At 34.7% G+C, this 20,774-nt stretch overlaps 1 protein-coding gene across 26 annotated transcripts in view; it reads left to right on the forward strand.

The window, feature by feature from the left end:
- BAZ2B (bromodomain adjacent to zinc finger domain 2B) overlaps positions 1 to 20,774 on the forward strand; it is a 347,907-nt gene that overhangs the window by 317,809 nt on the left and 9,324 nt on the right. For 21 of the 26 annotated variants that reach the window (XM_078147001.1, XM_021004900.2, XM_078147003.1 and 18 more), the window contains 7 exons: positions 5,403 to 6,064; positions 6,515 to 6,788; positions 7,138 to 7,293; positions 7,658 to 7,818; positions 12,456 to 12,766; positions 13,155 to 13,290; positions 18,974 to 19,120. In XM_078147001.1, the coding sequence (XP_078003127.1) occupies positions 5,403 to 6,064; positions 6,515 to 6,788; positions 7,138 to 7,293; positions 7,658 to 7,818; positions 12,456 to 12,766; positions 13,155 to 13,290; positions 18,974 to 19,120 (1,847 nt within the window). The remainder of the gene's footprint in view (positions 1 to 5,402; positions 6,065 to 6,514; positions 6,789 to 7,137; positions 7,294 to 7,657; positions 7,819 to 12,455; positions 12,767 to 13,154; positions 13,291 to 18,973; positions 19,121 to 20,774) is intronic. The other 5 variants (XM_078147010.1, XM_078147013.1, XM_078147017.1 and 2 more) reach the window with 1 other exon arrangement.

Here is a 20,774-nt window from a genome sequence, read left to right on the forward strand (position 1 = left end):
GGGGAGTGTCATGATAAAAGCAAGGTGTTAGGAAAATGAGTCTGGTAGTTGAGTCAAAGAGTAAATAAGGGAATTCTCCAGGTCCCCTAGTCAATAGTATAGGATGAGGAAAGAAACAGCCTAATTTGCAAGCTAACACTTCCTAAATTTGTACCTCCAGTGTAATGCTTTCATTTTGCAGATGAGGAATATAAGACCCAGGGACTTTAGGAAATGTAAAAAGAATTTTCAGAGCAAATGTATATTACACATTTCATTCTTTTTTTGGAATACACTTATAAAAGTGTTTCCTTTTGCAGAGTTTCAATTTTAGTGTTTGGCTTTTCATATTTAAGGATAGCTTAATATTTGAAGCAAAATACTCCCTACACAAAGTAAACTTATATTTTAGTTGGTAAGTTAAGACATATACTTACAATAAATAGTGAAGACAATACATAATACAATGTTAATTTTGTAAGAAAGGCAATTGGAAGAATAGATTTAATAAAATGCTAATTGTGTTGTACAGACAAGTGTAAAAGGAAGCAACAAAAAGCAACTAGTTAGCAACTGCAAAGAAATAAATAATACAGGACATTATTATTATTATACACTATATCCATAAGTACTTTCTTCATAGTATTTAGAGCTATCATGAAGACAAGACTGATTTTAATAAAATACTATTGGGTCAAGTATCCCGTTAGCTAGTGATTTGAAAGATATATTTGTAACTAAATTCCTTCTCCCCTTGAGAAGGTACCATTATACTTTTTTTGTTGCACTTATTTGGGATTTCAAAGATTGCAGCTCATACATACAACATTAGCAGAAGGTTTTAAAATTTAAAACACAAATGCAGACCTTAGTTATCTGTAATTATTCAACTTAAGTAATTGACATGAAAATTAATCAGTGTAATGGCTGCCATACTGTTCCATCTTTTCCTGGTCCTCACTTTTTGCCTCTTTTTAATGAAGATATTTATTAATTACTGATCATTGACACATGCCATTGAAGGTAAGAAAAAGGAAAAAAGGTAACAAGAAGAAAGTAACATGAGTTTTTTTCAGACTTAAAGAACCTTTCCTACACTGAAGATACTGGTTAAATTTTCAGCATTTTCTTTTTAAAATTATTTTTAAAAGCTTGGTTCCAACTGCTTATAATTAAGCTTTTCTGCTAAAGAGCAAAAATTAAAAGCAGCCATGAGCAAATGCAACTAAAATCCATCATCAGTTCAGTCTCTCTCTCTCTTTCTTTCTTTCTTCCTTCCTTCCTTCCTTCTTTCCTTCCTTCCTTCCTTCCTTCCTTCCTTCCTTTCTTTCTTTCTTTCTTGGCAATTGGGGTTAAGTGACTTGCCCAGGGTCACACAGCTAGTGTTAGGTGTTTGGTCTGAGAGCAGATTTGAACTCAGATCCTCCTGACTTCAGGACTGCGCTCTATCCACTGCACTACCTATCTGCCCCTCAGTCTCTTTCATCATAAACAAATGAGAGATTAGTGTTACGTTTCAGCAATCTATAAGTAACACCACAATGTGCTATGATTAGATAGATAGATCTATCGATCGATCTTGCAAAATGGATAGGGTCTGCAGATTATCACTGATCAGTGGAAAGTATAGCTTAAGGGTGTTTTCAAGTACAAATGTAAATCTATAAAGATAAAAATATAAAGTGTGGAAGAAAAGGAAGTCTCAGTCTCTTATAAAGTGACTAGGAAAAGTAGAGGTCTATTAGAAATACGGATAATTAGATAATTGAGACAGAAGTTATTTTCAGTACATCAAGGATCAGTGATATTATGTAGGTGTGGGAACTTGGTCTATTTAGGCAGATCACAAGCCATCTAATTCTAATTTAGGTAACTGTTAAAGCATTGCCTGATACTTGTCTTCAGGTCAGTGACAGGAGAGTCAGAGGCATGATTGGGATCAAGGTGTCCCTGATTCCATTTTGGCACTTAATCTACTACCCCATGATGTTTCTAGATAAATTATGGCATGGGGCAGGGGTAAGGAGTGTGGAGAAGGGATTAAGTCAAACTAATGAACTTTTGAGTGAGCAGGTTCATTTCGACTGTCATGAGATCTATGCCCCTGTGAAGAACTCATTTCATATCTGTGTCATTTTCTGTTTGAATATGTTTTAAATTTTGATCTTCTGGTGAAAGGGGCATGATCCCTTTAAAAGAAGGCAATCTATGTCAGAAGCCATACCCTACTTGCTGGGGAGCTGTAGTCATTACTGAGTGAGTAATGAGTAAATATGTGTTATTTTTCAAATCTGGAATGACAGTTATAGCAGCCAGAAGGCAACAGGCTGAAAAACAAAGGTATGGTGGGGAAAATCTACTTCTGATTGGGGAAAAGAAAGCAAATGTAAGAAGGATGTGATGTTCTTTCTGCTCAAGATTCAGTAACCCTGAGCATTCAGGGAGGTGATTGGGAGCCCAAATAAAAAGACCTCAAATTTTCCTGTTATTATCAAAAGGAAGCCATAGACAAGACTTACCACAGCTGTGAAGGAAGGTAGTGGACAGAATCTTTATCTCCAAGGAAAACTGTGGTATAAATGTTAATAAGTCCCAAGGGTTTCATCAAATGGAAGAGAGCAGAGGAGCCAGAAGGAATATTAAGGTTATCCCTTCAATTGTGGGATATCAGCTTTTGAGGGATGATATAAAATCTACAAAGTGCTTTTTTTTCTTTCTGCTAAAATGCCTGTCAGCCCAGATATGATACCTGTGGTCAAGGTTAGTGTTATGTGGGTGTCCTTATGAGATGGTACTTTCAGAAATAGATATCAGCCAGGAGTCAGGCAGAGTAGCCAGGGAATTAAGGGAGCATAAGTTGAACAAAACCCTGTTTAAGTTTTTACTATATGCAAGTCACTATGCTAGATTCTAGAGAAATAAAGATGAAATAAGATAGCTCTTGCCTTCAAGGAGTTTACTGTCTAGTGGGAGGGGGTAAAGCTTGGAAGGTGGTACTACAAATATGTTAATAACTATAATATAAGTTACAACAGGATAATCAATCAAGCAGCATTTACTTAGTTTCTACTGGGTGATAAGGACATGATAGTATATGTTGAAAGTGGCAGATAAATAACCCTCCCAAAAAATATCTTTGAATGATTAAAATAAATATCAAATGAATTAAGCTACCTAACTTTGATAGACCTTTTTCACAAATCCTTTTTTTTTGCTTTTGTTGAGTTGTTCATTGTTGTCACAATTATATCCAACTCTTTGTGACCCCATTTGGGGTTTTCCTGGCAAAGATACTGGAGTGGTTTGACATTTCCATCTCTTGCTCATTTCACCAGTGAGGAAACTGAGGCAAACAGGGTTAAGTGACTTGCCCAGGGTCACACAGTGTCTGAGGCTATATTTTGAACTCAGGTCTTCCTAACTCCAGGCCCTGTGTTCCATTCATTGTGCCACCTAGCTGCCATTGAGTTGTTCAGACATCCATAAATATTAAAATAAGCAGAAAAAATGGTAAAGATTTCATTGATCTTTCATTTTATGTGGGTTTTATTTTCAGCCCATGAAGGAAAGATCTAAAGGATTAATTTAAAAAGAAAAAAGGTTTTATGAGCCTATGTAACATGCAAAAGCTTTAAAAAATTTTCCTTAAAACAACTCTAAAATGATAATGCCACAAATGTTACTTCCATTCTATGGTACTCTCTATTATTCATTATGTTGACTTTTGGTCTTCTCTTTCATATTTGCCTTTTGATCCCTCATGATTCTTTCTCCTTGTTAACATCCATTATGCCAACTCTTTGATCCCATAATAAATATAACCCATTCTTTGGAGTTTCAAGGTCCAGTGAAAGTAAAACTCTGTCATTTGTACCTTAAGCACTTCCTAGTTTTCCTTCAGTTCTCTCCTATGATCCTGCCAAGTTTGACCTTCTCTTTGTTTCCTCATTATCTGTCAGTTTCCACAAATATTTTTGACTCCCAAAGCCCTTGTGTAAGCCTGGAGGCTGTGGTCTAGAACAGAGCACTAAAGCTAACTAACCCCAGAAGTGTGTTATGAAGATAAGGCAACAGTACAGGATTACCACAGGGGTAGAGTGGATTCTTTACTTGATCAGACTCAAAGCTCCAGTTTTCATCAGGTGCAAGGGTCATATTTTTGAATCCTAGAATTATAAAAAAAAAAAAAACAAATGAAGTGCTTTCTAACTATGCAGAAAACAAGTTCTTGTCCCTAATGAGTCCCAGTGCCCATTAGGGACCTCTTACATTTCTTTGCCTCATATCTCTTGAAGTGGGAGTTACTCTCCACTGCATTGAGCACCATCTAGCCCTCCTCTTTAGTGGGGGAAAACTAATCAGGTAAGATTCAAAACTTAAATGATTGATTATATCATGATTTTTAAAAATCACCCGAAGCCCCCTTTTGAAGTAGCCAGCTATATACAGTCATTTCACAAAGACTTGTGATGTCTATATGTATGTATGCTGTAAGTTTTAGTCACATAAGTATTATCACAATTCACTTCAAAGAGTATATAAAATAATTTTCTTGTGCTAGGAATATCATTGTGTTAAATAATACTAGAGGCAAAGGTGTTCCCAGTAGCTATCTTTACTTTGAGCTAAGCTTAAGGGAGAACATATTACACACATCATCTATAATTTTTTATTAATAATTATCAAGGATACCATAACCACCTTTGCATACTTTTTTCCTATCTAATCTATTGACAATATTGCTATATTTACTCATGAATTCAAGAAGAGGGGGCTAGTTCTAATTTCAGACACAAAAGGATCGGCAAGTGGATCATATGTATTTAAGCTTCCCTTTACTATATTTAGGATCCATAAGCATGCTCTAGCAGTCCCAAATGCAGCCTTAGTGAATGACAGTTGCAATACTCTTTGGGCAAGATTGTGAACTGGAAAAGATGAATGGGAAAGGATTAGAGGTAACTCTTTACATTTAAAGATAATTAGCAAAATTTTAACAAGTGCTCTGTGTGAATTATTTTTTTGGTTGAACATATGTACCCCAAGATCAACAGAGCACCTCAGCTACACTTCAGATTAGAAACATTTGGTTTTTTTTCATCAAACTGGCCATATACCATCATGATAAACTCTCAGAGTCGATAGTAATGATCTTGGTGTTCTAGCACATTGTAACATTACAATGTTTTTTAAGATAAGCTGCTTGTCATCAGGAGTTTGAGTTTTTTGTTCTAATTTTATCTGAACCATATATTTTTGGTTTTAATGGTATTGTTGCTATACTCATAACCTCTTTAACGTGGAATTGTAAGTAAACTGGTAAAAGCCTGTAATTTGGTGAGTAATAATGATGTTGATAAAATATAATTACAGAGGAAGTTCAAAATGTTGATGGGTCTTCATGAAATTTTTCTTTTGTGTAGGTCTAGAAGAAATTGCAAAAGAGAAAGAAAAATTGAAAAAAGCTGAAATTATACAAATCAAAGAAGAAATGTTTGAGACCTCTGATGATACATTAAACTGTTTAAATACAGGCCACTGTGAGCAAAAAGAAGATCTTAAAGAAAAAGACAACACTAATCTGTTTCTCCAAAAACCTAGCTCTTTCTCCAAATTAAGCAAATTGTTAGAAGTAGCTAAAATGCCTCCTGAGTCAGATATTATGAGCCCCAAAGCAAATGGTGGTGCAGCCAATGGATGCACATTATCTTACCAAAACGGTGCAAAAAATTCTCTCTGCAGCCTTCAACCAACAGTATCACAAAGCAACAAGGAAAAGACAGATTCTAATCTATTTAATCCCATCTCAAGTGGTCAAGGGAAGTTTCACAGCCCTCCTTTAATTGCCAATGACCAATTGTTAAAAACCCTGACAGAAAAGAATAGACAGTGGTTCAGCCTTTTACCCAGAACACCCTGTGATGACACTTCCCTTACCCATGCAGACGGATCTGCTGCTGCTTTGCTGGCTCCTCATTCTCAGCCTCCTTCTAAATCACCTTCACCTGTTCCATCACCCCTTCTTGGGTCTTCCTCTGCACAGAATACAATGGGCCTCAGTCCATTTGCTTTATCACCACTTCAGGTTAGTCCCAGTAGCAATAACACTCTTTTATTGTTTTGTTTTTTTACATTTTAACCCTATCCTCACTGCATTATCAACTAAAACATTACACTTTAACCAGTTTGAAAACTAAAAATAGAATTAAATGACATTCTTAAAAATTTACTGGAAGTACATGTAGATTCTAAATCAGAACACTTTCATATTCCTCAAACCTACTGCTATTTTTTCCTAAGTTATTGCATATACTTATTACTAACAATGAAGTTGTGAAATCTACACATAAAAAGATGATGTTTGACCATCTTCAGCATTTGACAATTTTACTGCTTTAAGCTATATGTTTAAATGTATATGTTGGTTGCTATATAAATACAGCAAATCATTTTCAGAATTTAACAAATAATTTTGGATTTTCTATCATTGCTACTAAAGTTTCTCAATGATTTTCCAATGTTTTGGTATTTATAGATGAAGAGTGGATTACCTATAATGGGACTTCAGTTTTGTGGATGGCCAACAGGAGTTCTCACTTCGAATGTTCCCTTTACATCTCCTTTACCTAGTCTGGGATCAGGGTTGGGATTGTCAGAAGGAAGTGGTAATTCATTCTTGACCCCAAATGTTTCTTCATGTAAAAGTGAATCACCAGTGCCACAGAATGAAAAGGCATCTTCGGCTATCCCTGGAACAGTTGAAGTAGCAAAGCCAGTAGATTTTCCTAGTCCAAAACCCATTCCAGAAGGTAGGCATGTTCAGATGGTTTTTGTCCAATAATTTTTATTTTTTTATGATATCTGTACTATACCATAATGCTTCAAATATATAGGATACCATAAAATGTAGGCTGCATACCTAAAAGGGGCTCTTCCTGAAAGGAAAATACAAGAAGGATGTTGAATAACAACGTCATAAACTGTTGTCATGTTCTATCCAGATTTGGGGGAAAAAGGTTAAATGCAATCTGTATCTGGCTCAATATGGTAACTGGATCTCTGAATGGTTATATGTAGTTGGTAAGCCTTTTGATTTGAATTATACTAGAATATCATTCAAAATGTTTGTAAAAGATTTACATACTTATTTTGACTTAGAAATGCAGTTTGGTTGGTGGAGAATTATTGACCCAGAGGACCTAAAAGCTTTGCTTAAAGTGCTACATCTCAGGGGGATAAGGGAAAAGGCATTGCAGAAGCAAATACAGAAACACTTGGATTATATTACTCAGGCCTGCATCAAAAATAAGGATGGTATGTAAATAAATCATTTTCATTACTTTGCTTAGGAAAACCTAATTCATTTATTTAATTGAAAAATCTACTGGAACATATCTTCATTCATTACCAAAAGACTGGTGTTGATGTTTAGAGTAGTTTTGCTCAGAGAAAACGACTAACATTATCAAATTAGTATAGATTTTTTATAATTCTTAATCATTCTCTATAGTTTATAGTTGAACAAAAGCCATACTTTAAGTAATTTGTATATAAAAAAACAGTAATTCAATGTTTAAGTTGGATATGGTGAAAATAACTATTGGGGGAGGAATCCTACATTTATACAATTCAAAAAGTGTTCTTTTTCTTTATAAAATAATTTCATTTTCAAATATAGTCGCTATTATTGAAATAAATGAAAATGAAGAAAACCAAGTAACTCGAGATATTGTAGAGAACTGGTCGGTGGATGAGCAAGCAATGGAGATGGACTTGACTATTCTTCAGCAGGTAGAAGATTTAGAAAGGAGAGTTGCATCAGCAAGTTTACAAGTGAAGGTAAAAGGGACTAAAAACTATTTCAAAATATCACTCCAATAAAGATTTATATTGTGAATAAGTACTAATTATGAAAGAATTTACAATGGAACTTCTACTTATGGGTTTTGTTTTCTTTATAACTAGCTATGCTAAATTAGATTTTACACTGTGTAGTTAGGTTTTGGAGGACATTATTTGGTACATTGTACATTCAAATCCACGCTGAAAAATATGAATGGTAGTGATTTTGGAAAGGGGTAGTTTCAGTAGGATGCTGAAAACCAAAGGTAGATTTCAAGGGATTGAGGGACAGGAGGAATTGGAGGAAGCAAGTGTAGACAATTCTTTTTAGTCTGTCAGTAAAGTAGAGGAGAGAGGGATTAAGAGAAACAAGGAAAGAAGTAGGTTTTGGTTTTGGTTTTGTTTTAAAATAGAGAGGATCTGAGTAACTGAAGGAAAAGCATCATTAGAAACAGAAACTTTACTTCAAACACTGTAGGAATGTGAAGTTTACTAGATTGCAAACTGCTTATGTGTAGGGAGCTTGCTTTATTTATCTTTGTATCTCCTTCAATACTTACATATGTTGTACATAGTAAGGTCTCAATAAAGGTTTTCGTAATAAATGAATGAATGATTGAGTATTTTAAGTTTAAATTGTGGCTACTACCTGAGTACTACAGCTATGATGTTTTAATCAAGATCAGTAATAGATACATAATAGTCATATAATATAGTAGAATGATGCATTCATTTTTCTGGCATCATCAGAGAGTGTGCTATTCCAAATTTGTAATTTTTCCAAATAAAGCTTAATCCTTGAAGAACTTTAAAAAAAAAAACCTGTCATCATTTTAATGGAAAATTTTTTTTAATGTTACACATTTACCTGCCTTTATAGATATAGTAATACTGAACAAAACCTTTTATTGAAGATTCAAAGTTATAATTATGACTATTAAAGTGAGGCATATCCCATATAAAGTTACCTTGACCAGCATCATTTTGATATTGTTAATAAGTTATAAGCCAGTCATGCTTAAGTCAGGGTTCCCCTCTACAACATATTTCAGACAATAAGTGGGGACTAGTACATCTTTGCTCCAATGCCCAGCTTTAGTTTTTGTTTTTTACTTGTGATGTTTGATATCACGGAAATGGTAAGTACATTATAAAAACAATTCCTCTGTGAGAGTCATGTTCTTATCAGTAGCAACCCCATTTGCACAAAAAGGCCCCAAGTTAACTGCTCTATCTAGTTGCTTCAGGAACACAAAAGTAAGAAGTATAGAGGAGATGAGACCAGCCTTTTCAGACTTTTTAATCCAACTTCTGAAAGATCAGACTTTCTGGCCCATTGTCTGCCTTACTCTTGTACCAGTTTCTTGATGGAAGGGGATGGACAGGATTCCAGCTCTGATAAATAACACTGTTCTTTCCCTAGACACACTAAGGCTCAGTATTTTTCCGATGTTCCATTCCTCTAGGGAAATGGATTGCATCTTCCTAAAACATGAATACTAGGTTTGGGGTTTGTTTGTTTTTAAAGTGCGCAAATATTTCTAAGAGTTGTCCTCTTTAGCTAAATTGTAAATTTGAGGTTAACTGTAAGCAGCAAACCTCAGGGGCTCTTGGAGAGTTTAAAATATTAGGTTTCCACATCTCAGAAATACAGAATCTCCAAGTTGAAAGGGACCTCAGAAGCCATCTAGGCCAACCTAAAATTTTGACAAAATACTCAAATAGCCATCTATCCTTTCCCTGAAGATCTCTCGTGGGAGGAAAATCCATTACCCATTTAAGGCATTCAATTCTACTTTTGGATAGTTCTGATTGTTAGGAAATTTTCCCTTAAATATGTATCTTTGATCCTTGTTCTGACCAATGAGATAAAGAACAAGTCTAATTCCTGTTTCTATTTAATGGCCCTTTAAATACATAACAAGAGCTAGCTGTTCTATATTCCCTAAATCTTCTCTTTGCCAGGCTAAACATCCCCAGTTACTTGAAATGATACTTATACAGCCCTTCACTATCCTAGTTACACTCCTCTGAACACTCCGTGCTACCAATGTCCTTCCTAAGACATGGCACCCAGAACTGAACATAAGACTCTCTAGATATGGTCTGGCCAAGTCAAATTACAAGAGGCGGCGACAACTTTCCTAGTCTTGGACACTATACCTTATTTTAAACTTTCACAATGTGTAATACACACTTTTTCTAATCTCAGGTGTCAGAAAACCAATTTTAAAATGTCTAGGGATGTATTTTATAATTTTATAATATTGGTGGTATAAGACTAACTTCCCCTTACAAGGTTGTTTCACTTAGTTTTGCCATTGTTAATCATGTTGTCATTGAATCAATTAATGATCCTAGGTGTACGGTTTGCCTATATTGTACTACTTGATCTAAATACAGTGAGAAACTTAGGGACTATCGAGGTGTCTATAGTTGTTTACTGCTACACTAGCTGCAGACTTCTGATTGTTGTTGAGGCAGGCAGGGTTAAGTGACTTGCCTAGTGACAACTAGTTAAGTGTCTGAGGCCAAATTTGAACTTGAGTCTTCCTTACTCCAGGCCCTGCACTCTTTCCACTGCACCACCAGACTGCTGATTGCCAGTGGCTATACCATTTGAATTCTTGTAGTTCAGAAGTGAGGAATGAAAGAGTTCAATGATCTGTAACCTGTTTGGTCAGAAGCCTCATGCCTATACATCATGGATATATTCTTCAGGAAAAGAACTGGAAGGATCTTCATATAGCAAGCATCAAATAGCATCCCAAAGAAATGAAATTGATTACAGCTTATCATATAGGAAGTGGCTTGTTACTGATATGGCAGTCAAGCTTGAACCAGCTGTCTGTATGCAGTCAGTCCACTGACTTATTTGAGCAAAGATCAAAATGATCACAAAACTAGAGAAAAGACTAAGAATGAGGAGAAATAAGACATGCAGTTAAAACAATTATTGATACTAGAAATGGGAAAGTAGAAAAGGTCTTCCTGTTGTAATTCTCTTATCAAACATGTACCCTTTATGTATATGTAGTTTATTCTTATAAAAAAAATTGTAGATGGCAAGGCAGGTGTGTGGATCACTAGTAATTGCTGTTTTCTCCATTTCCTTTTTTGGTCATAATAATATCCAGATTTTTTAATTCACCTGTCCATTTTTTAAATAGTTCTTCTGTTTCATCCCTTACTCTCAGCCATCACTTCTTGTTACTCTTGATGTCTCTCTTTAAAAAGTGGTTCCAGATACAATATTCTTGATATGAACTGACTAGTAAAAGACTGGACTATTACTACATTTGGACTATTATCTCCATTGGTCTGAACACTACTGCTACTTATATAGCTTAAGATTGTACTAGCTGTTTTAGCAGCTATGTGTTATGATTGTCTCATACTGAATTTTGCTCTTTACAAAAGTTTCTAGTTTTTCTCACAAAAAAAATTAAACGGAATTTTTTAATTCTGCAATTAATTTTTAAAACTAACTGCAGGATTTTACATTTATTTTTATTATATTTAATGGTCTTAGACAGTTTTTATAGTATTGTTAAGGAATTTTTAAATCTAAATTATGTCATGAAATAGGTACAGTTCCCTTTCTAGCTTTCCGTCTTTCTACTTGATAATCATGCCTTTAGGTTTTCCAGGTTAGAAAGAAAAAATGACTTCTTGTTGGTGAACCCATACTGGCTTCTAGGGATCATTCCACTCTTTTTTATGTGTATATCACATATTTAATAATCCATTCTAGATTTTTGTAATGTAAAAAGAACAGAATTCTTTTACTCTTCAACACTAAGTGGTATTGTGTATGTATCTTCAAAATTGTAACTTCTAAAAGGGGGCACAATCCCTTTTAGCAAACTGTTTGGCAATTCCATGTCCTCTCTCTATACTCATTTTGAGTGGTTTAACCTTAGGTATTGCATATGAATATTGATTGTTGGGACTAAGAAGCAATTGGTACTAATGGAGGGCCCCCTAGCCTTGGATTTAGAAGACAGATTTGAACACTGGTTTTCTCACTGACTTTGCTTAAGTCATTTAACCTCCTTGTGCCTGATTTTTATTGTCTATAAAATGTGGAATAATAACTATACTACTCACAGGGACATTGTGAGGATGAAATTATGTGACTTAGGTAAAGTTATTTGCAAACTGTACAGCCTGACAAATGTCAGCAACTAAGTAGTATTGTCATTCTTCTAAAGGGTTTCATCCATTTCAATATTGCAAAGGATATACTGATGGTATTTCTAGTGACCACAAAGAGGTAAACAGAGTCTGACATTTCAAAGTGTTAAGTGTGTCCTAAGCTAATTCTCTTCTGCCTAACAAAGCAGATAATATCGAAAGATTCCAGAGGAGTTTTCATTTTCATAATCCCATAAACTTAATCAATATTTTCAACTAAAATCTTGTTTAATGCGTTATACTCTGATCACATTTTTAATACTTTTCAGAGTTGTAATGGATAGGTATTTCTTTTCACATGTTCCATTTTTGTTTTCTGGCTAGCACTAGGAAAGCACAAGGTAAAAGCTTATTAGTGATCATTAAGATTTGTTGTTGAGAAAAACTCCAAGTTGTTGGTGTGGGAAATAAACTTATTTTTTTCCTTGGTGATATAGGGTTGGATGTGTCCAGAGCCTGCATCAGAAAGGGAAGACTTGGTATATTTTGAGCATAAGTCAGTTACTAAATTGTGCAAGGAGCATGATGGAGAGTATACTAGAGGAGAAGAAAGCAGTGCCAGCCCTCTAGAACGGAAGAGTGACAACCCTCTAGATATAGCTGTAACCAGGCTGGCTGATTTGGAGCGGAACATAGAGCGAAGGTATCTGAAGAGCCCCTTAAGTACCACCATTCAGATCAAACTGGATAATGTGGGCACAGTTACTGTCCCTGCTCCTGCACCATCCATTAGTGGTGATGGTGACGGGTAGGTTATTGAGATTAACTTGAAAAATTATTGTGCTTCTTTGCTAATTGGAGCCTATTTTCTATTGCCTGTTATCTATGTATCTTCTTGTATGTCTGTGATCCATATGGATCATGCTATTCTGCATGATGCTTTGTAAAGATATTTTTTGTTATGTTTGTTGATTATCCTGCAAAGTGATCTTACATTTACCTGGTTGTGACTAAGCTTTGAGGCACGTAGCCACAGTCTGTGCACTACATCAAATTTAGTTGCTTAAACCTTATACTTATTGGCTGTATACGTGTTTTTGTCATTGCTTGGCTTTCAGTGTGATGATGATTGTTTCACATTCAAAACCCAGTAAATATGGATATGACCTACTTAATTTCTCTATATTTCAATGCAGAATTGAAGAGGATATTGCTCCAGGGCTCAGGGTATGGAGAAGGGCATTATCAGAAGCTCGCAGTGCTGCACAGGTAGCTCTGTGCATTCAGCAGTTACAGAAATCAATAGCATGGGAAAAATCAATTATGAAAGTTGTAAGTGTTTTTACTTAAGAAATACTATAACTAATTTACTTTGTCCCATTTCTTTCAATTTTCAGCTCTCTTAGCTTAATCATGAGTTACTTACTATTGTCTAAATATTATATGCTGTAGCACTTGAGAGTTTGGCATCTTTTGTAAAGCACTGTGTAATCTGACATATTCTATCAAAGATTTATTTCTGATCTTCATGAAACTCACCAAGCCATGTCTTTTTTTTTTCCGTATTACAGAATGGTTGATATGTGTGGTTTCCTTTTATTGTTTAGAAAATATCAAACTATAACTGACATTTTCTTAAGGATTTTATATGGATAGTAGCTGTTGACTGGCATATTTTAGAGGTCCTTCCTCTTTTAAAAGGCATAAGGAAGATTAGATGTACATAATATACTCATGCAGTCTTAAAGACTTTCAATATCTCCAGCTTATTTCTACATCTTATTGTTGTTCTGCATTTTTCTTTTTTTTCCACTGTCAGAAATAAAGTAGCCACTTTTAACTTCTGTCAAAAATTTGATATTTCTCACCTCTAGCCTCCATTGAGGGTGCATTAATCAAAATATGCTCATATTTAATGTCTACCAATCCACTAAGTCTTAGAGATACCTTAGTCCAATCTTTGTATTTCACAGACTAGGAAATAGAGAGGGAAAGCAATTTATCTGTTACACACGTAACGAGTAGCAGAATCAGGATTCAAACCCAGATATTCTTGTAGGAAATTCAGCACTTTTTCCCCCTGAACAATGAATTAGAATTTACCATTAGTTTTGAAGCATCCGGTCTCAGATACTTACTAGCTGTGTGACCCTGAGCAAATCACTTAACCGTGCTATTTGCCTCAGTTTCCTCACCTGTAAAATGAGGAGAATAAATAGCACCTAGCTCATAGGGGTAGACAGGCAGGTATCTGCCTACCTAAGGAAGCTGGATGGTATAATAGAACATGATGGATTTGGAGTTAGCCTGTTTTCAAGTACCATAACCCCATTATCAAGTCAAAAGTTAATTTTCAGGATCTCAGTTTCCTCAAGCAGAAGTCTCACCACAAAATTCCCCTAAAATCTCTAGTGGCTCCCTATTTTCTCTAGAACATATTAGACTCTCAGCCTGTCCTTCACAACCTGGCTGTAACTTACCTTACCTTCCCAGACTTACTTCACATTCCCCCCACCAAATTGAATACTCTGTGTTCTAACCAAGATGACCAACTTGCTGTCCCATAATCCTGACCTTGAACCTCCTGAATTTGTGCCTTTGCTTTCACTCTCCTTTTTCCACCTGTTAGCATCCACATCTTCCTTGAAGATTTCACCTTCAGGTTAGCACCTCCTGCGTGAAACCGCTTCTCATCCTTATAGTTTGTTGACGTTCTCTGCTTCAGTGGAGATTTGCTTTCCTGTATTTGCTTAACTGTTTATGTGTTGAGAGGCAACATGGTGCGGTGTCAATTTGAAGCATCTTTATTATATGTTTTGTAAACTTTTCAACACTTTTATAGCTTGTTTGAAATCCCAATAACATTACAATGTTCCTAATATACATTTAACATATTTTACATTTCATCTTCCATAATCTAATTTCTCAGGAACATTTGCTTGATGTATACTCCTATTGCTTGTTATATAGTTGTCTTGAAGAGCAGTTGGGCATCCTTTTGCCACTCTTTATAAAGATACATTATTTTTTATGGCAAATCCCTCACACTGGCTCTCTGTCTACATGTGCCTGAGGGATTTAGTGCAGGAATATCATATTTCCAGAGATACTATCTAGGCATATGTCACTGAATAAGAGAAAATTTTAATTTGGTATTTTTCTGTTCTTTTTAGTATGAGGAAAGCTCTTAATGACTATTTAATTCAGTGTTGTAATATGCTTTATTATTATTAATGTTAAAATATAGACAGTATTTTCACCAATTTCCTTTAATATACATGGATACATACATACATACATACATACATACATACATACATACATACCATTATTTATAAGGATTCCCCAAGTCCCTGAGAAAATGCAAAATGGTAATTTTACTGTATGGTGCTACGAGTTTCATCCTTTTCATAATTGAAATATTTGTAAGAACAAGTTTTAGGGTGTTGAAACTATTGCTTTTAAACTAATGTTTTAAACTATCATCTGAACCCATCTGTGCTTAGCACAGAGCCTGGCACATAGTAGGTGCTTTATAAATGTTTATAATTAAGCCAAGAATCTTGAACCGGGAACTCAGGAGATTTTATTGTGTGACCATGGAAAAGTCATTTAGCCTCTGTAAGCCTCTGTTTCCTTTGATATATAAAGGTGATCTTTGAGGTCTCTTGTGGGACTAATAAAAAAAACAACCAAAACTAGCATTTATGTAGCACTTTAAATTTTACAAAGTGTTTTACAAATATCATTTCACTTTATCCTCACAACAACCTGAGGAGGTATGATTATTATCCCTATTTTATAGATGAGAAAACCGAAGCAGAGATGAAGTGACTTGCCCAGAGTCATACAACTAAGTTTTATGACTTGTAAGGCAGGATTTGAACTCACATCTCCCAGATTCTAAGTCATCATTCTATCCACTTTGCTGCCTAGCACTAATAGTCTAAGAGTCCTTACCTAATAGCACTCAGTTTTCCCACAACTGTTCTCTCCTTGTTTCACCTATGTCATTTTTATCTCCCCATCTACTTTGTAACCTTGAGGGTTAAGATCTAATCCCTTATTCTTTTTCATACCGCACTCTTGTCTCCCTCCATCTTTACACTGTTAGACACCTAGTTGATTGATCAATTTTGGCACCAGGTTCACAGGTAAAATTTAAGGTTAGAGTCTAGGGCTGATACCTCTACAAAGCTGATTGCTATATAACCATACATCTTAAAGTTTTATTAAGGTGTTGTCTCTGTCACAGCCACCTCACCTCAGTTGATAGGGATACCCAAAATGGAGGAGAATATGAACCATATTAATGGCCCTTCTCTGCCCAACTCAAAGACTTTATATTACTGAAAGGACCCACTCCTACCTCACTCCCATATTGTGATAACAGAAAAATAGTCCACCTCATTAAAATGTTGGTAACCATTTCTAGGGGTGCACTCACTTTCTAGTGATTAAAAGAGCTTTTAAACTTTAGAAGTAATGGATTTCAGCCAAATGTTTATGTACGTGATACCATGTAGTGACCATTTTCTAATACAAATATCAAACTTGACTTTCACAATATTGAAGACCTAAGATCTTTATCATCCTTCCCTAATATTATATACTGAAATTTATTTAAAAAAAATAAATGTGGAAAATATTTTGCAGTGTGTTTTAATTCTCTATTATAGAAGACAGCACACGTTTTCTTTATATGAATTATTTGAAATCTGTAAGCTTTGTTTTTTAGAGATTTGCATTTAATATTCATGTTGGTAGTATAGATTTTTTTTGCTATCTGTATGATAAGACTTTTTTTTAAATGCGACTCAAATGTAGACATTTACATTACATTACATTCTTGTCAAATAAATGTATTCCTGGATATGGCAAAAGATATACCTAGTACTAAAGGAATATTGAATCATTTCTCATTTGATCTTAGTAATACGTATCAGTTTTACCACTTTTAATGTATATATGAGATAATGCAATGAATCTGGGATATCACTGGTGTGGGTATTCCCTCGCATCAGTATAAATCACAGCTTTTCCATGGATTTTTATCCTCTACAATTCTTGTAAGTATCTGCACAGGAAATACTTCATAAATCCTCTACAAAGATCCACTCAACCTACTTGAGACTTTCTTCTGGCTCTTTTGATATTTAGGATGTTCCAGCAGCACTTGTGCTCTTATCATTCACTTTCACTACTGACTGGTCCATTTTGTATTCTCATTGTGTCCCTGGTAATATTTTTTTTATGCCATTTCTTTCTTTCTTTCTTTCTTTGGCTTTTTGGTGAGGTGATTGGGGTTAAGTGACTTGCCCAGGGTCACACAGCTAGTAAGTGTTAAGTGTCTGAGGCTGGATTTGAACTCAGGTCCTCCTGACTCCAAGGCCAGAGCTCTATTCGCTGCTCCACCTAGCTGTCCCTATGCCATTTCTTGAACACAAATCTTTATCTTACTTATACCACCACAAATCTTATTGATTCAGAGGTATTAATTGAGAGAATGTTGTATTTTTTTTAAATGATCAGTTGAAAGTGCTGCTTATTTCAAAATATAATTTAACCTAATCTTCTATTCGGAGTCAATTCTGAATCTAGCTCATTGTCTACTGTACAAGTTCATGTTGCAATTTGGGCATTGTGTGTTTTTCTTTTTCTTTTCTTTCATTTCATTTAATAAGCATTTGTAGTCTGTGTTTTGCATCCACTTTATTTTTCCATTGTGGATGGTTAGGCTGCTAGCATATTACACGTTTAACAGATATTTGCTGAAAAGAATACTGTATAGCAGCAGATAAACTGAAAAAATTCAGGTTGTATTTGCATTTTAAAGATGTGAGTACTCTATACATTCTGTCATGAAATGTTTCAAATTATCTTAGATTCTCTGAGATTTTACTGTTGTATTAAATAGATGTGAACATGTAAATTAACTTTCATGTAACATGAACATGTAAATTCAGCCTTTAGCTTTAGTAATGAGATTGTAAATGCTATTAATTTTTATGTTAAAATGTTCTTATTCTCTTAAATATTGATTACAAGATGTTATCTGTTATGTGAGCAAAAATGTGTAAGAATACATAGTCATATAAGTCATTCAAAATAAGACTTTTAGCTCTGCTTTCTCTCAAAAATACTTTAAAGTATTGTATTTTTACATTTTTACTTTTCTTCTTTCACTTGCTTATAGAGGTAGTATGTTCATACTTAAATTTTAGGATTTAAACCTACTTACCACACTTTCAGTATAAAGATAACAGAAATTCATGAAAAGAGAAATAATAACATTTTAAGTTCGTCAAAGGGAAAGAAATCATGAACTATTTCATTCTTTGTTTTAACTTGTAGCCCCTTTCTCTTACTTTCAGTAAGAATCATGTTCATGGTAATTTGCATAACTGTAGCAAACACTTGATTTGTTTCATTTTTCATATTCACCTTTTCATCAGTTTTTAAAGTAGACACAAATTAAAGAGAAATGTGTTCTTTTAGTTAGAATAAAAATCTAGGAAAACCCTGAATCTTAATCATATTTCTGACACAGGTTCCTCTTTAATTTATTTTAATGTTTAACAGTAACCTTAACCCTTACTTCCTTCACAGGGTTATTATGAAGATCATTATAAGATGGCCAAAAGAGAAAAAAATCATCCTAAAAAATATCATGTATTAAAGCTATTCATTGCTTTATGTGCTCTAATGTCATGTTAATTATTCCATATGTTAATGTGTACATGCTTCAGAAGTGTTTGCAGGCATTCAGCCTTTAGCTTGGGTCTTTGCAATGTACATAAAATATGCATTTTACCCCCCCCCCGTAGATTTGCTCACCCTGTCATGTGGTCCATATCTGTGTAATGAGAGATACATAGATGTGTATGGCTATTGTATGTATGTTAGCAAGCGGAATGTTAATTATTAGTGCAAAATGTGAATTTTGGTACATTTAATTTCCCAAGAAGAAATCTTCAGATACTATTGATTTTAAATGATTTTTCATGTATTGTAGTACTGCCAGATTTGCCGAAAGGGAGATAATGAGGAACTGCTTCTTCTTTGTGATGGCTGTGACAAAGGCTGCCATACTTACTGCCATAGGCCCAAGATTACTACCATTCCAGATGGAGACTGGTTTTGTCCAGCTTGCATTGCTAAGGTAACATTGACTTTGAAGTATACTGGAAGTTGTTGTTTTTTGTGAGGGGGGTTACTTCTTATGAGTCAATTCAAATGTTCTGTGTTTTGGGGCAATTAATGAGTTTCCCTTATTATACAATGTCAGTACCTGGACATTCTGGCTTGTCTGTATATACATCAGAAACTTCCATCAACTTCCTTCAGTGCTGCAAATCTTGAAGTACTATTACAAATAGCGCTTTAATTTCTAATATATTTATAATTTTATGTTATAAGTATGCTATAAGTAGCAGAAGTAGTAATAATAATAACAATTAGAGTAACCTATCTATGCTCAGAGATAGATAGAGGATGAAGAAAACCAGTTCCATTTAGTTTAAAATGTTTTCTCAGTCATTTAAAAACTAGAGATACAAATTGTGGATTGATAGAAATGCATTTTTAGAAGTTCTATGTGCATCAATATAGGCCATAATCAAAATGCAATTATGAACCCTACCAAAGTACAAACTAATTTTGCTTATTCATAAGTAATTTGTGTGGAGTTTTGTGTTACTTTTATGAGTCTGTATTTTGTTTTTGTTCATTTTCCTTTAAGATCTTTTTGGAAACACTGAAAATAAAAGCAAACACTACCCATTCTAGAAAAACAGTTCACTCAGTCAGCTGGTCAACTCCACCTAACTTAGGAACTGGAAAGGATTGATATGGAACAACTGAAAAACTAATTGGGGGTGGGAGGGACTATTTAGGGCTGTGAAAGAAGACTGATAGCAATACAAATCCCAGTAAACTTCTATGGTGACTTTAAAAGGCCAAGAAACACAGTCAAACTTTGTCCCAAAGCAAAAGGTTTTCCTAGTTTTATTTGTGAAGATAAGAACAAAATCGCAGCTGTCCTTTTACAGTTTGCTAAAACTGACAATTAACTTTGTTATTGTATACAACATTGTTTTAAACTACATGTGAAAAAGAACATCAATTTTATATACCCTCAGATTAATCTTTGATTTTTTTAATACACCTATCATTTACTATGCATTTCTGAAGCTTTCAAAAAGGCATGTTTAGCCTGCATATTCAGGACTAATTGTTAGATTCTAGCATAATTTAGTGGGAAGAGTACTGGATATGAAGTCTAAATGCCAGAGTTTAAATCCTATTTCTACTACTTACTCTGTGATCATGAACAAATAATTTCCGCTAATTTGGGCCTCAGTTTCCTTATCTGACAAATGAGGAGGTTCAGGGTTGAGGAACCTGTGGCCTCAAGGCCACATGTGACCCTCAAGTGCTGCCCTTTGACTGAATCCAAACTTTACAGAATCTTCTTAGATTCAGTCAAAGGGCAGCACTTGAGGACCTAGAGGGCCACATGTGGCCTCGAGGCTGCAGGTTCCCCACCCCTGCTGTCCCCAAGGTCCCTTCCAACATCAAATCCCTTGGCATAGCCATTTGTTTTACAGTTCTATTGGAATTAAAATATTTAATAAATTTATGTACCTATATTTACAATGGATTCTAAGTATGCTGATAAATAGCCATTCAGAAGGTTAGTAAAATTCGCTGTGTTTTAGGAAAACAAACATCACAATTATGTGATTGAATTTCAAAATTCAGATTTCCTAAAGTCATATTAGTTTTTTTAGGACATGAACTCAAATAACACTTAA

Source organism: Phascolarctos cinereus, unplaced genomic scaffold (genome assembly GCF_003287225.1).
Source record: "Phascolarctos cinereus isolate Bilbo 61053 unplaced genomic scaffold, phaCin_HiC Scaffold_726;HRSCAF=1367, whole genome shotgun sequence".
In the NCBI taxonomy this organism is placed as follows: Eukaryota; Metazoa; Chordata; class Mammalia; order Diprotodontia; family Phascolarctidae; genus Phascolarctos; species Phascolarctos cinereus.